Source organism: Mandrillus leucophaeus, unplaced genomic scaffold (assembly GCF_000951045.1).
Source record: "Mandrillus leucophaeus isolate KB7577 unplaced genomic scaffold, Mleu.le_1.0 Scaffold28, whole genome shotgun sequence".
In the NCBI taxonomy this organism is placed as follows: domain Eukaryota; kingdom Metazoa; phylum Chordata; class Mammalia; order Primates; family Cercopithecidae; genus Mandrillus; species Mandrillus leucophaeus.
The window spans coordinates 2,678,833-2,692,331 of record NW_012102920.1 but is presented as its reverse complement, the minus strand read 5'-3'; the positions used below and the strand labels follow the sequence as shown (position 1 = coordinate 2,692,331).

At 63.0% G+C, this 13,499-nt stretch overlaps 3 protein-coding genes across 3 annotated transcripts in view; 2 read left to right on the top strand and 1 right to left on the bottom strand.

Annotated features, from left to right (window-relative positions):
* TPRN (taperin) overlaps window positions 1-4,800 on the top strand; it is a gene marked incomplete at its 5' end in the record, with an annotated part of 10,648 nt that extends 5,848 nt beyond the window's left edge. The window contains 3 exons of the mRNA XM_011985177.1: window positions 3,727-3,961; window positions 4,050-4,156; window positions 4,241-4,800. Of these exons, the coding sequence (XP_011840567.1) occupies window positions 3,727-3,961; window positions 4,050-4,156; window positions 4,241-4,303 (405 nt within the window). The remainder of the gene's footprint in view (window positions 1-3,726; window positions 3,962-4,049; window positions 4,157-4,240) is intronic.
* A 1,231-nt stretch (window positions 4,801-6,031) lies between these two features.
* SSNA1 (Sjogren syndrome nuclear autoantigen 1) lies at window positions 6,032-7,754 on the bottom strand. The gene is made up of 3 exons (XM_011985120.1): window positions 7,578-7,754; window positions 7,089-7,288; window positions 6,032-6,580 (listed from the first exon to the last, which is right to left on the bottom strand). Exons 1-3 carry the CDS (start codon window positions 7,627-7,629, stop codon window positions 6,473-6,475), a joined length of 360 nt encoding a protein of 119 aa, XP_011840510.1. The 5' UTR covers window positions 7,630-7,754; the 3' UTR covers window positions 6,032-6,472.
* Window positions 7,750-13,499, top strand: part of ANAPC2 (anaphase promoting complex subunit 2) — a 13,817-nt gene continuing 8,067 nt past the window's right edge. The window contains exons 1-6 of the mRNA XM_011985121.1: window positions 7,750-7,940; window positions 8,253-8,875; window positions 10,172-10,304; window positions 11,492-11,666; window positions 12,232-12,351; window positions 12,783-12,900. Coding sequence (XP_011840511.1) covers window positions 7,824-7,940; window positions 8,253-8,875; window positions 10,172-10,304; window positions 11,492-11,666; window positions 12,232-12,351; window positions 12,783-12,900 — 1,286 coding nt within the window. The 5' untranslated portion in view covers window positions 7,750-7,823. The remainder of the gene's footprint in view (window positions 7,941-8,252; window positions 8,876-10,171; window positions 10,305-11,491; window positions 11,667-12,231; window positions 12,352-12,782; window positions 12,901-13,499) is intronic.

The window sequence follows — 13,499 nt, the reverse complement described above, 5'->3', positions numbered from 1 at the left end:
GGTTTCACCATGTTGGCCAGGCTGGTCTCCAACTCCTGACCTCAGGTGATCCACCCGCCTCACCCTCCCAAAGTGCTGGGATTACAGGCGTGAGCCACGGTGCTGGCCCCAGCCTTTGGTTGGGACCACTGGCTGTGTGTGACCCCAGAGCATGGGGGTGGAGTGCAGGGATTGCAGGGCCTGGAATCCAGCGGGACCTGACTGTGGGCCAACGGCTTACTGTGCGCCTCAGTGACTGGCGGTGCTGCTGCTTTTCCTGGGGTGCAGATGAAGGGCAGCTCTTCAGTGGAGTTGTCTGGGTGGTGGAGGTCTGTGAGGCACCTGCCCTGGGGCTGGCTGTCCCCACACAGGGTATGATGCCCTTGCACGCCTCTGAGGGGTGCCGCCCTGCTCTGGGCAGTGGGGGGCTGCTGGCCTATGTGCCGGGTGGGGGAGCTGCCTGGCAGGCACAGGCCCATTTAAGTTGTCCTTTGGCAGAAGCAGCAGGTGCACTGTCTCACAGGCTGAGCTTGGGGCAGACTGCTGTGTGCTGTTGCAGCCGCGCCCAGGCTGCTTTCCTGGAGGGTGGGGCATCCCTTCTCATCCTCACACCTGCCGCCCGTGGGACTTGGCGCTGCAGCCTTTCCTCTTTGTGGAGCGCCACCTGGCCTGGCTCCTACCTGTCTGGCTGCCCCTTCCTCTCCCCTCTGCCCTCCTCTCCTCCTCCCCTCCTCCCCTTCTGGCTCTCTGCCCAGCCAGAGCATGTCAGTGTCCCCAGGGCTCAGTCCTGGACACCCAGGGCCGTCTGCCCTCACCTGCTGTGGGACTTCCGCCTCCACTCCCTAGGCCTCGCTCTCTGATCCTTAGACCCAAGTGCCACCCTGACATCTGCCCTTCCTGCTGACACCACCTCCCGGCCAGCACCAAGCCCCAGACTGGGCTCCTCCCTGCCTCTCCCCCTGTGCAGCGCAGATCCTGGGTGGCCAGGGGCTGTTGCATCTCTCACTGTTGTTGGCCGAGCCCCTTCTTGTCAACTTTCCTTTCCTTCCCACCTCTCCACCAGCTCTTCCCATAGGTGCCACCTAGGTGGTCTTTCTGAAGCCAGGGACCCCAGCAGACGCCTGGACCCTCCTCCCTCAGCTTTCTCATGGGTGGAGGCTGTGCCTGGTGCTGGGGCCACACTTGACTCAGGGAGCACCCAGCGTCCCGGGAGCCTGCTGTGGACATTGCACTCGGGCAGCCTGGTCTAGGGTCCGGCCACCCGTGGGAGCGTTGGCTGGGGCTGCGTGGGGGATGGGAGGCAGGTAGCCGTGTGCAGGGAGGAGGGAGGGGCAGGGCTGGGCTCAGCTCACACCTCCATCTGGGCAGGTTGGGGCTGGCTGCTTGGCCCTTTGTCCCAGGTGGAGGCCAGGCCCTTTGGTAACCAAAGCTAGGTGTGCACAGGCAGGGTGAGTGGAGCAAGAACAAAAGGGTCCTGAGAAGCCAGGAGGCTCCGCTGGGAGGCTGGGCTGAGCCGGGACCCACCTGCGGGCTCTCTGTTGGCTGCGCCAGGCGAAGTCCCTGATAGGCTGCATTGCCAGCCCCTGGCCACACCCTCTGCCCATCCTGCATCCTGGGGTCTTCAGGCTGCCCACAGCATGAGTCACGGGGTGTCCTGTGACCCACTGACCTGTCTCCACAGTGGGAGGGGAGGGCTGTGCACCAGCCCAGCTGAGGAGACCTGGGGAGGCAGGACGTGACCAGAGCCCTGGGCCCCAGCTGAGGGCAGACAGGGGCTGCCTGTCCACCCCCCGCTCCCCACTGCCTGGCCAGGCTGTACCAGGCTCAGGGCCCATGTGCACCCAGCCCCCGCAGCCCCCCTGCTGGGACTGGTCATGTGCACGAGCGAGGGCACTAATCCTGCAGCCCTGGCAGCCGGCCCTTCTGTGTTCTCAGCCATGGGGGCTGGGCCTGGAGGGCTTCGGGGTCATCTGGGTTAGCTCCACGTATCCAGGGCGACTGGAAGCCCCATTTGTCGCTGGACTTTGGGGCTGTGGGAGACCTCTGGCCCACCAGCCCCGTCCTGCCTTGAGCACCTCCACCTGGGGTATCTGTCCCAAAGCCTGAGTCTGGGAGGGCTGGGTGACCCCATCCCCAAGTGGGCTGGCAGTGGGTGGGTGTTTGTAGGGTCTGTCCCAGTCTCTCCCTGCCTGGCCTCCTGTGGGATGAGCGTTGGAGGGCCAGGGGGGCCTAGCCACAGGCGGGGCAGTTAAGGGACAGGAGCTGGTGCCTTTCTCCTTGTTTTGTCTGATCCAGGTGGCCTCCCCCTCCCCCGCTCATCTGTGCAGACAGCTGGGGTGCTGAGGCCTAGGGTAGGGATGCAAGCAGGCAGCTGAGTTGCCCAGCAGGGCTCTGTGTGAGCTGTGCTGAGAAGGGAAGCTGGAGGTTTGGGCACAAAGGGTGGCCCCCCGGCTGTGGGAGGTGGGGATGTTCATGGTGAGAAGGGACCCAAGGGTACGCTTGGCTGTGGGCCGTGTGGCCACCGCGGGAGAGGGCATGATGGCGGGAGCGTGTGCCCTCGGCCCTGTCCTGGCAGCCCTGTGTGGCCTCAGCTGCTTCCTGAGAGGCTGTCTCATCCTACTGTGCCTGGCTGCGGTGGTTCTCTGCCTGGGGCCCGGCTCCTGCCTCTGGGTCCTTCTAGGGGAGGAGGAGGAACTTGAGCTGCTGGTGTCCTGTGCCCAGGAAGAGTTTAATATTTCGAGCTCCGGCAGGGCCGCTCCCATCTGCTGCAGGTGGGGGCCACTCATTTTCATGGGGGACCACTGGGGCCGGGCTGAGTGCAGCTGAGCGGTGGGAGCTCGGCTGTTGTGGGGAGCTTAGCCCCATGCAAGCCCCGGTCAGGGGAGGTGGAGAGTCCTGACCACTGCTCCCATTGCCCCTGGGAACCAGCAGCCCTGCCTGCGCTTCAAGGCCACTGGGAAAAGGAAAGCATTTGCTCAGATGTGAAATCCTGCAGCCTACGAAGTGGGGACGGAGGACGAGGGCCAGAGGGACAGCAGGGTGAGGAAGGGGTCATTGCTGGGGTCGCTGGCACCCAGGCTCAGTGGAGGCGGTTCCTCACTCTGCACAGTCCCTCAGGCCAACTCTCAACTATGTTAGGTGGGTGATGGTGCCTGGGGCTACCGCCCGGCCTTGACGCCTCACAGAGGCCCTTGTCAGCAGTGGGGGGGTCCGTGCTCTGCCGGATTGTCCAGGCATCCAGTAAACCAGGACATGAACTTGGCTTTAGAGAGAGGCCCCAGACACCAGCAGGAGCTGCCTGGAGCCTAGAGGGCAAGACTCCTGAGGGGACAGCCTCTCTTCCGCCCTGTTCCTGCTCTAGTGGGAGGGGATGTGTCCACCCCAGTGTCCCCCCAGCTGGTGCTCTGCCCAGACAGCAGAGCAGGAGGGTCCTGAGATGGTAGCCCCGGGAGCTGGTTTAGACGCTTCTGGGGACCCAGAGGCTTTGGGCTTCTGGTCCTGATCAGAGTTTGCTCCCTGGTTGGGATTGGGAGGGGAAGTTGGCCCCCAGGGTGGAGGGGATGGACGCCTGCAGGGTCCAGCTGGAGAGGTCTTCGCCCACCTCTTGGAGCCCCCGAAGGGTTGATGGTGCATCTGGTGCGTCCGGCGCCCCACTTGGGTCAGCCTCATCCTGAGGGCTGGACCTGAGCCCCTGGCATTGTGCCCATGTGGGCCCTCAGCCCTCGTTCATGTGACTCTCACTCCCAGATGAAGATCTCCTTCAATGACAGAAGCCTGCAGACCACGTTTGAGTACCCCTCCGAGAGCTCCCTAGCACAGGAGGAAGAGGTGGAGCATGAGGAGGAGGAGGAGGAGGAGGAGGAGGAAGAGGAGGAAGAGGGTTCCGGCTCAGAGGAGAAGCCCTTTGCACTCTTCCTGCCCCGGGCCACGTTTGTGAGCAGCGTGAGACCCGAGAGCTCTCGGCTGCCAGAGGGCAGCTCAGGTGGGTGCCCACCTAGGGGGACAGGCAGCCTGGGCGGGGTGGAGCCTGGTCTGTGTCCACATGTCCACGTGTGCATCTCCGTTCACAGGCCTGTCCAGCTACACCCCGAAGCACTCTGTGGCCTTCAGCAAGTGGCAGGAGCAGGCACTAGAGCAGGCCCCGAGGGAGGCAGAGCCCCCGCCCACAGAGGCCATGGTGAGCTGCAGGGGAGGGGAGCGCTGCGGGGAGTCTGATGCCTGGGCGAGCCCATGTGTCCACATTCTGTTCTCTCACTTTCAGCTCACACCTGCCAGTCAGAATGACCTCTCGGACTTCCGCAGCGAGCCAGCCCTTTATTTCTGAGCCCAGCACTGCCAGGACCAAGGCTGAGCCCCAGCTGTGGGAGTCCCGGAAGCTGGGCAGTAGCCAGGGACTACTGCACCCACTTCTACCTTGTCTGGTCTCACTGTATTCCACCCACCCCTCCTGGCCTTGGAAGCAGCCAGGGTGCCTCCTGCCATTGGGACCAGGTCTGGGTCTCACTCCCCGGCCCTGGTTTGGGAGGGCCCAGGTGGGGAGTGGGGTGGGGAACTGCCTGTGGGGTGAGGTCAGGGGTCTGCTGGGTGGTGGCCATCTGCAACCCGGCAGGGGACTGTGCAGATTCTACACCTGGCAGTTCCCTGTCCTGTCTCCTCAGCCTGCCTCCCAGCGGCCATGGGGGGTCTGGGGTGAAGGGCTGTCCCAGCTACTTGTCCTCTGCAGGACCCTAAGCCCCTGCCCACAGCCCCCATGCCCTCTGTGATGAGTGGCATCTTTCCTGCCTCTGACGATGGACTCAATAAACAGCACTGGACAAGGCTGCTGGCATCCCAACTGCGTGGTCCTTGGCTGAGAGGGGAGCAGGGGCAGGTCTCTGCAGTAAGAGGCCACATGGGGTACAGTGGGCCCCAGCTTGCACGTCTGTGCCAGGGTGTGTGGGAGGGGACCCCAGTCTGGTACCCCCACTCCTTGATGTCCCAGTGGCCAAGGCTCTGACCCCCCAACTTCTACGGCCTGTTAACCTGTTGCCCCTCCACCCCAGCCTCTCAGAGCTGGCACTGTGGGAGGTAGGATGTCAGGCCTGCTGTCAGGGGCCTAGACTTCAGGTGGGAGGGTGAGTGTTGCAGCTGTTGGGCCTGAAGTGACTTCTCTGAGGGGCCCAGAGCCTGTGGAGGGACCAAGGGAAGGGCAGCATGAGGGCAGCACAGGGTACAGTGTCTCCTGCTGGGCTTGGCGTGCCCCGACCCCCACAGGATGAGGCAAGTGGGGATCAGCACCTGCCCAGGCAGCCAGATCTGGGGCTGTTTACAACCCTCTGAACCCAAGCCCCGTTTCCTCCCTGGAGAACCAAACCCTAGAGCAAAGCGCTGCTGTCTGGCCAGACTCCGGCGGAAGGAGAGTTTGGTGTATTTCCCTGGTTGGGGGGTGGGCCCAGCTCTTTTCTGGACCCTCTGGATCAACACACGCTTCCCAAATAGGCCCAGTCCTCAGGCAGTGCTTGGTTGCTGCAGGGACAGAACAGAGGCCCCAGGGCACGCAGAAGGATGGAGGTGGCCAGTGCTTGGCGTGCGGCCAGGGAAAGGGGCAGCAGGGCCTGGTGGCAGCAGTGGTGTCATCAGGCCAAGCAGGACTTGCAAGGAGGAACTGGTGGGGGTGGGGGGTGTGAAGCCCCCCAGTCCTTGCTGAGAGAGACCTGAGTCTGAGGCAGCTGCTGGATATGCTTGGCATCCCTAGCTGTCTCTCTGGGCTGGGTCCTATGCTGGACACCAGGGTGTGGCAGAGAACAGGACGAGCGAGCAGAGCTGAGAGGAGGGCGAGCCGTGGGCCAGTCAGGGGAAGAGGACCAGCGGCCCTGCTGGGGAGGGCCGAGGGTGGCGCTGGCCTGGGCAGGGTGGACACCCTCAGCGGTGTCCCTGAGGCTAGTTGGGCAGTCATAGGGAGACCACTCCAGACGCCTCCTCCCTCCTTTCCCAAGGGGGAGCCTCAGGCTCTGGCTCTGCGGGTCTCTGGCAGCCCCACACTGTTGACACGGGCAAGCAGCAGGCTGGCACGGACCTTTACAAAGATAATCTTTATTGATAATCACAGGCCACAGGGGTGAGCCCTGAGGTTTGGGTTCTGGGGTGAAGGAGAACCCCTGTCCCCTGCCCTGGGCCTCTGCTGGCTGAGGAGGGACAAGCTGAGGGGGCCCCCATGGTGCTCAGACAACCAGGGCCTCCCCGGCAGGGCAGGAGTGTGGGTGCCACAGAGACAGGCCCTTTGCAGAGCTGACCTGGAACCCACCATCCCCACAGCCCGTGTGAGCACGAAGCCCCTGGGTGGGCTGTGCCCTGGCTTGTCAATGATGCCAGTAGAGGCTGGCAGCCGCCCCTCTCGGCACCAGAGACAGTGAGGGAAGGCAGCTGCTGCCGTGAAGAACAAAGACGCTCTGAGGACAGACTTGTCGGGGCTGAGCTGAGGGGCGCACGGAGGCAGGCCCTGCCCGTGGTCTGGTCAGCTGTCCCTGCCACCGCTACTTTTCTGGTCTGAGGCTGTAGCCTTGGTGAGGTTCCCAGCTTCCCTCTTGAGGACGCTGAGCAAAGTCTGGGAGCTCTCCAGAATCTGGGGCCAGAGAAGTGAGAAAGTTGTTACTGTTCACCTGCTGGGAAGTTCCTAAGCCCCAGCTGTCCTCACACTCAGGTTCTGGGACCTGGCTGTGGGTGCTGTAGCCAAGGGATCCTGTGCGGGGGAAGGCGGAAGCCCAAGGGGACTGGCAGAGGGGGTGACAAGGCCCTCTTCCCTCCTGAATCTGACCCAGAACACTTCCTCCCCACCCTCAAAGCCAGGCTGGGTTAGCACTGGCCCAAGACGTGGCTCTTCACACTCTAAGCAGAAAGAACCACATGGCTAGCGAGAACCGGATGAAGACCAGGACCCAGGATGCCCCAGGCCCCCCAGACAGCCCCACGGTCACTCCCGCAGCAGCCTGGGTTCCTCAATGGGCCTGGCCACGCTGCCCCTGCCCGACGTGCCAGCGAGGCACAGACTGCCCACAGCTGGGAGCCCCAGACGGTCCTGACGCCCTGCCGCGGCTATCCCCTGATGCTCCGCCTGGCCTCCCGAGCTCCACCTTGAGGTAGGCGGCCTCCGTCTCCGCGATGGTCCGGTCGAACTCGTTGCGAGAGGCAATCTTGCGTGCCAGGTTCTCGTTGACGCGGGCCAGCTTCTCCGTCAGCTGCCTCACCTCATTCTGCAGCCGCTGCTTCTCGTCCTCCTCCTCCTGGATCTGCCGGCACAGCTCCTCCCGCTTCTGGCACAGCTCCTCTATGCCTGGGGGGCCGGGAGGGGCGACGCTGTGGGCCCAGGGCAGGAGAGCGGCGGCGGAGGGCGCGCCTCCTTCCACCCGAGGAAGCCAGAGTCAGGCACCACCCCCGAGCACCCGGCGCGGGGCCTGCGAGCCAACGAGGGCTCGGGGCCACGGACACCCAGCCCCCGGCACGGAGGGCTCTGCTCAGCCGCGCGATGCCCGCAACGAGGCGGGTCCAGGGGCACCCCGCTGCGAGCCGGGAACCCGGCCCTGCGGCCCTCCAGACCTCCCCGTCCCGGCTGCGCCGCTCACACTTGACCAGCTCGTTGTTGTAGTTCTGCAGCGCCGCGCCCTGCTGGGTCATGGTCTACGCCGCCCGGGACCCCGCCACCCCAACCGCCGCGGCACCAGCGCTGTCCGCGCCTGCGCACGACTCCCTGACGGCGCGCCGAACTATCGCGTCATCGCTGAGCGCCTTGTGCGCGTCATGGCTGCGCGTGCAGACTTGCGTCATCGCTTTGCGCCGTGCCGAGGGGATCTCGGAGCCGGTGGCTGCAGATGGCGGCGGCAGTTGTGGTGGCGGAGGGGGACAGCGACTCCCGGCCCCGACAGGAGTTGTTAGTGGCCTGGAATACCGTGAGCACCGGCCTGGTGCCGCCAGCTGCGCTGGGGCTGGTGAGGCCTGGGAAAAGAGCGGCGGCCCCGCGCGGAGTTTCCGGGACCCTATGCACTTTGGGGCGGCCACCTTCGGGTTCATACAGCTCTGTCCGTCATCCGCCTCTGCCCTGTCCTGCCGCTTTCCACCGCCATTCCATTTCACTTCGTTCAGCTCCGCTGGCAGCCCTTCCCTAGCTTCGGCCCAACGTCCGGACACCACGGACAGGGGGCAGCGGAGTTTTTGCAGCCTACCCCTCAGCTTCTTCCCTTCCCCGCCTCTCCCCACCTCTATGTTGTGTTCCCCTCGCTTCACGGTTTTCTGCGCTCCAGGTGTCTTCCCGGACCAGCGGTGCAGTCCCGCCAAAGGAAGAGGAGCTCCGGGCGGCGGTGGAGGTTCTGAGGGGCCACGGCCTGCACTCGGTCCTGGAGGAGTGGTTCGTAGAGGTGCTGCAGAACGATCTGCAGGCCAACATCTCCCCTGAGTTCTGGAATGCCATCTCCCAATGCGAGAACTCTACGGATGAGCCCCAGTGCCTTCTGCTGCTCCTTGACGCTTTTGGCCTGCTGGAGAGCCGCCTGGATCCCTACCTGCGCAGCCTAGACCTGCTGGAGAAATGGACTCGCCTGGGCTTGCTGATGGGCACTGGTGCTCAGGGGCTGCGAGAAAAAGTCCACACTATGTTGCGCGGAGTCTTGTTCTTTAGTACCCCCAGAACCTTCCAAGAGATGATCCAGCGTCTGTATGGGTGCTTCCTGAGAGTCTATATGCAGAGTAAGAGGAAGGGGGAAGGGGGCACAGACCCGGAACTGGAGGGGGAGCTGGACAGCCGGTATGCCCGTCGCCGGTACTACCGGCTCCTGCAGAGCCCGCTGTGCGCAGGGTGCAGCAGTGACAAGCAACAGTGCTGGTGTCGCCAGGCTCTGGAGCAGTTCCATCAGCTCAGCCAGGTCTTGTGAGTAGTCTGTCCTGATGGCCGTGCTCTCGCTCCTACTGGTTGCTCCCCTGGGTCCAGCTGGCCTCTGCAGAAAGCTGGTGAGCCGTCCTGATAACCAGGAACATGACAGAGAGAGAGTCCCCGGGGTTCCTGTGCAGTGTGTCCTGGACACAGGTGTCTCTCTTCTGTCACTCACCTGCAGTCCCACGGATTCATGCCTTGCCCGTGGTAAGGCCGTATGTGGCTTGTGTCTGCAGCAGCAAATTTCTTAGCAACTCCAAACTTTCTGAACTCTGCAGAATTCCACTGTGCCTTTTGTCGACCCTGGGGCAAGGAATGATTCTCACCCTTGTCGACATTCCTTGTCCTGTAATTGTGAACAGAAGCCTGCTGCTGCTTCTCTCCAGGGAGATCAGGTCACTGTGAGGGCAAGTGGTCTCCTGTCTGGTTCTCTGGAGAGGAGAGGGTTTTGTTGTGAGAGACAGGTCCTGTTGTAGTCCTCTAGCAATTGTCACACCCTCGGCCATTTGTGGTGGCTTTGTCACATTGAACAGAGGTATAGCCACGCAGCTATTTGAGAGGTCTTAGGTGGACTAAAGGAGTGGTCCTGTTGCTGGCAGAGGTCAGGGTGACCATGAAGGGCTTCTTTTGGGCTCATCTCAGCAAAAGTTACACAGCAACCTTTCTCATTCTCCTCTGGAGTCTTTTTGCCACTGTAGACCACAGACTGCACTGAAAGGCACAAACAGTGGCATCTGTGTCTCTGGGGCCAGGGCAGCGGTGCAACTGGGTGTCGTTTCAGAGTTGATCCTAGGAGATAAGGGTAGGGCCCCTGACAGCCACACCTGCTGCCACTGATCACATGGGGAAGTCCAGTGTCCCTACCTGGACAGAGGCCAGCTGGGTGGGGACAGCAGAGCCTGGGAGTGCTCTGTGCTCCAAGTGGCTTCTTGAAGCCTTTGGTACCAGCGCCCCAGGCCAACCAGGCAAGGAGAGTGGCTCTGTGCTGTCCTGGTCTTTCCCCTGACAAGGAACAGACACTCCCTAGGGCTCTTCAATGGAGAATGTGTTGGAATGAGGACCTTGACATGGCTGCCTGGAAATTCCTTAGGGGTCGCAGAGGCCCTGGTTCGGGGCTGGCAGGCACAGTGGCCCCCACAGCTGAGGATTGTGGGGAGGTGCGTGCTGGGTGTGCGGGTGTGTGTGTGTGTGCTGCATGCACTCTACAGGCAGGACCGTCCTGGCATGGGGCTGTTCTGGGCTAGAGGGGCCGGTGTATGCTGTGGGTGCCCCATGGCTAGGACTCTCCTCTAGACACAGGCTCAGTCTGCTGGAGCGGGTCAGTGCCGAGGCTGTGACCACCACCCTGCACCAGGTGACCCGGGAGAGGATGGAGGACCGTTGCCGAGGCGAGTACGAGCGCTCCTTCCTGCGTGAGTTCCACAAGGTGAGGGCCCCTCCTTTGGGCTGTGCCCCGCTGGGGACAGGGGAGTAGGTTTCTGGCAAACCTGACACCTGGCTTCGGAAGCATCCAGAGCGTGGAGGCCTGGGTTGGCCTGGACCGGGTGGTGGCTGGAGCTGTTTTGATGTCGGGTAGAGACCAGTACTTCTGGGCCCTGGTGACATTGAGGACACATCTGAGGTGCGCTCACCAGATCTGCTCAGAATCCCATGGCTGCAGGCAATACCGGGCCAGGGTCCCCAGGGGCTGCCCCAGGCAGGTGTGACGAAGCCGGGCCCACCAGAAGGGCCAGTGAATGGACCCCCTTCTCCTGTTTGCTGCCCTACTTGAGTGTGGACTTGCTTGGCCGGTCCCTCATGGACTGACCCACAGCCGGCCTGCACCACAGCGGGAGCGAGACACCCTCACATGGGGCCTCCAGGCCTCTGCACTGTTGGGGTGTGGTCTGGGGCTCTGCTCTGGGCTCCCAGGGCCATAGGGGAGCTGGGCCCACCCCTGTGGGTCCCCCTACCCTGTTCCCACATGTCACCTGTCCTTTCTTCAGTGCTTCGGAGTCCACCTACTGAGGTGCAGATTGGCTGTGATGTCAGGCTTTCAGAGAGAGAGGGCGTCCCCGCAGCGGTGGGCAAGAGTGGGCAGTCGGGTGGAGAGGGTGAACATCCGTGCGGTCTTGTCACTGGGTAGCAGGTCTGTGGGATGTGTACACGCCTGGGCCTCCGCAGTGGAATTGCCGTCTAGGGGTTTGTGCTCACTCAGAGACGCTCTTGTGATGTACGGTGTCATCTGCGTGGTGGGGGAGTGGGGGCTGGTCACATGTTTGGTCTCAAGAGCGTGTTTATCCATTTAAGTGGGGGCAAATGTGCCTGCCAGGCACAGCGCACAGGCCATGTGTGTCCATCACGTCTTATGCTAGGGCTGCTGTTGCCAGTGATAAGTGTGGGCACTGGTGCGTGTGAGAGGCATGAAGACCGCAGGAGGGCCGGGACATCGCCTTTTGGGCCATCACCCACCCTGCAGGTTTTGATGTGCTTCCGCCTCCAGACACAGGTGGCCTTCGGGCTCCCCTTGGTCCTGGCCGACCGAGTGGGTGGCTGCGAGGCTCCTCCCAGCCTATGAGTCAGCGTGGGGCTCACCATGCTTTCCTACAGCTCACGCTAGCGTTCTCCCGACAGTGGATCGAGCGGGTGGTCGGCTGGCTCGGCAAGGTGTTCCTGCAGGACGGCCCCGCCAGGCCTGCGTCTCCTGAGGCCGGCAATACCCTGCGCCGCTGGCGCTGCCACGTGCAAAGGTTCTTCTACCGCATCTACGCCAGCCTGCGCATCGAGGAGCTCTTCAGCATCATCCGAGGTTGTCCCGCCCCGGCCTCGGGGTCCTCTCTTGTCTGGGGAGCCTTCCCAGGGCCTTTGCTGTGTCTCCTCTGTGTCTGTCAGAGTCTGGGCTCCTCGTGCCTTCGCCGTGTCTCCTCTGTGTCTGCGTCTGGGCTCCCTGTGCCTTCGCTGTGTCTCCTCTGTGTCTGCGTCTGGGCTCCCTGTGCCTTCGCTGTTGCTCTTGCAGGGGGGTGCACCGGGCAGGGCTGGGACCCTCCCCACCACGGGCGTCCCCTATGCCTGGATCAGGGCAGGTGTGGCAGATGCTGGACGGTGCTTCTAGGTGTCCACTGCTATGCTCCCTTGTTCTTGGCTCTTGCTGGGGACTGGCCCCTGGGTGTTGCTCTGTCCACCCTGTGGCATTGTGGTCAAATGCATCAGCACGCTGAAGTGTCCGGGGGGACGTCTGGTGCCTAGCAGGTGGTCTCATCATCTTCCTGGGGCTGGCGAGCGCATGTCCTCTCACACACTGCACACACCCTGCACCAGCCCGCACGTGCACACACATCTGTGTCCGTCCCTGAGGGATGTTCCTCTTCTTGTAGACTTTCCAGACTCCCGGCCGGCCATCGAGGACCTCAAGTACTGCCTGGAGAGGACAGACCAGAGGCAGCAGCTGCTCGTGTCCCTCAAGGCTGCCCTGGAGACTCGGCTCCTGCATCCAGGTGCTGTGTGCTGCCCGGCTGCCCAGCGCTCAGGGCTTAGACACTCACCGGGGTGCCCATGTCCAGGGAGCCTGGGGCCCAGTCTGCTAGCCCTGGACTTGTAGGTTTAAGGAAGGAATGGGTGGAGAAGCAGTTGGCGAGGTCCTTAGGGGATCTTGAGTGCCCATCAGCTTGCTTGTTTCTTCTTTGAAGGGAGTCGGGACTGACTGGTAGGTCTGAGGTGATGAGACTTAATTCTCTCAGAACAGACCACCCTGCAGGGCAGGGCCTGTGAGCAGATAGAGATGGGGATGGGGGGACAAGGGAACAAGGCTGCAGTGGGGACCTGTAGACCACCTGACCGGCATGGCCAGCTGTCTACTTGGGCGTTGGCCCCTGGGAGGCTGTGGTCCTGGGCACTGCATGACTGCTGGCCTCTGCCCTGTCTGTAGGCGTCAACACGTGTGACATCATCACCCTCTACATCTCTGCCATCAAGGCGCTGCGTGTGCTGGACCCTTCCATGGTCATCCTGGAGGTCGCCTGTGAGCCCATCCGCCGCTACCTGAGGTGAGGGCCGCGCCAGCCCGGGAGCCACTGGGACCCCCGGCATCCTGCTGAGCTCCTCGTGGTCCTGGGGGCAGCCAGAGGGTGTGCTCAGCCCTCAGGGCACAAGGTCTCCCCCAGCTGGGGAGTGCACAGGATCAGGCCCAGGGCTCTTTCCTTTCCTCTTGCCGGTGCCGGGCACCTGTCCTTGTCGCACGGTGTCACTGTGCCCTCTGTGTCAGCTGCCAGAGGCCCACCGCAGCCCTTCCTCTGCCGCCTCCTCTCCAGTGCAGAGAGAGTCTCTTCCACTTGGCCTCGCCTTGGTGCTGACCAGCCCCCCCGGCTGACCAGGCAAGGAGAGTGGGCTCTGTGCTGTCCCAGCCTTTCCCACAACCAGGAACAGACACTGCCCGGGGTTGTTCGGTGGAGAATGTGCTGGAATGAGGACCTTGACGTGGCCGCCTGGAAATTCCTCAGGGCCGGCAGGCACAGCGGACCCCAGAAGCCGGGCAGTAGCAGCCGGTGGGAATCTGGCGCCTGTGCGGACTTGTTTGGTGCTTTGTGGCTGTAACTGGCCTGGCTTCTGGGCCAGTTCTTTTTTTTTTTTTTTTCAGAAGATATAT

Coding starts and splice junctions, on each gene's coding strand:
- SSNA1 (XM_011985120.1), bottom strand. CDS start 7,629: ATGACCCAGCAGGGCGCGGCGCTGCAGAACTACAACAACGAGCTGGTC. Junction 7,289..7,577: donor CAACAACGAGCTGGTCAAGT/GTGAGCGGCGCA, acceptor CCGGCCCCCCAG/GCATAGAGGAGCTGTGCCAG. Junction 6,581..7,088: donor CGGAGGCCGCCTACCTCAAG/GTGGAGCTCGGG, acceptor CTCTGGCCCCAG/ATTCTGGAGAGCTCCCAGAC.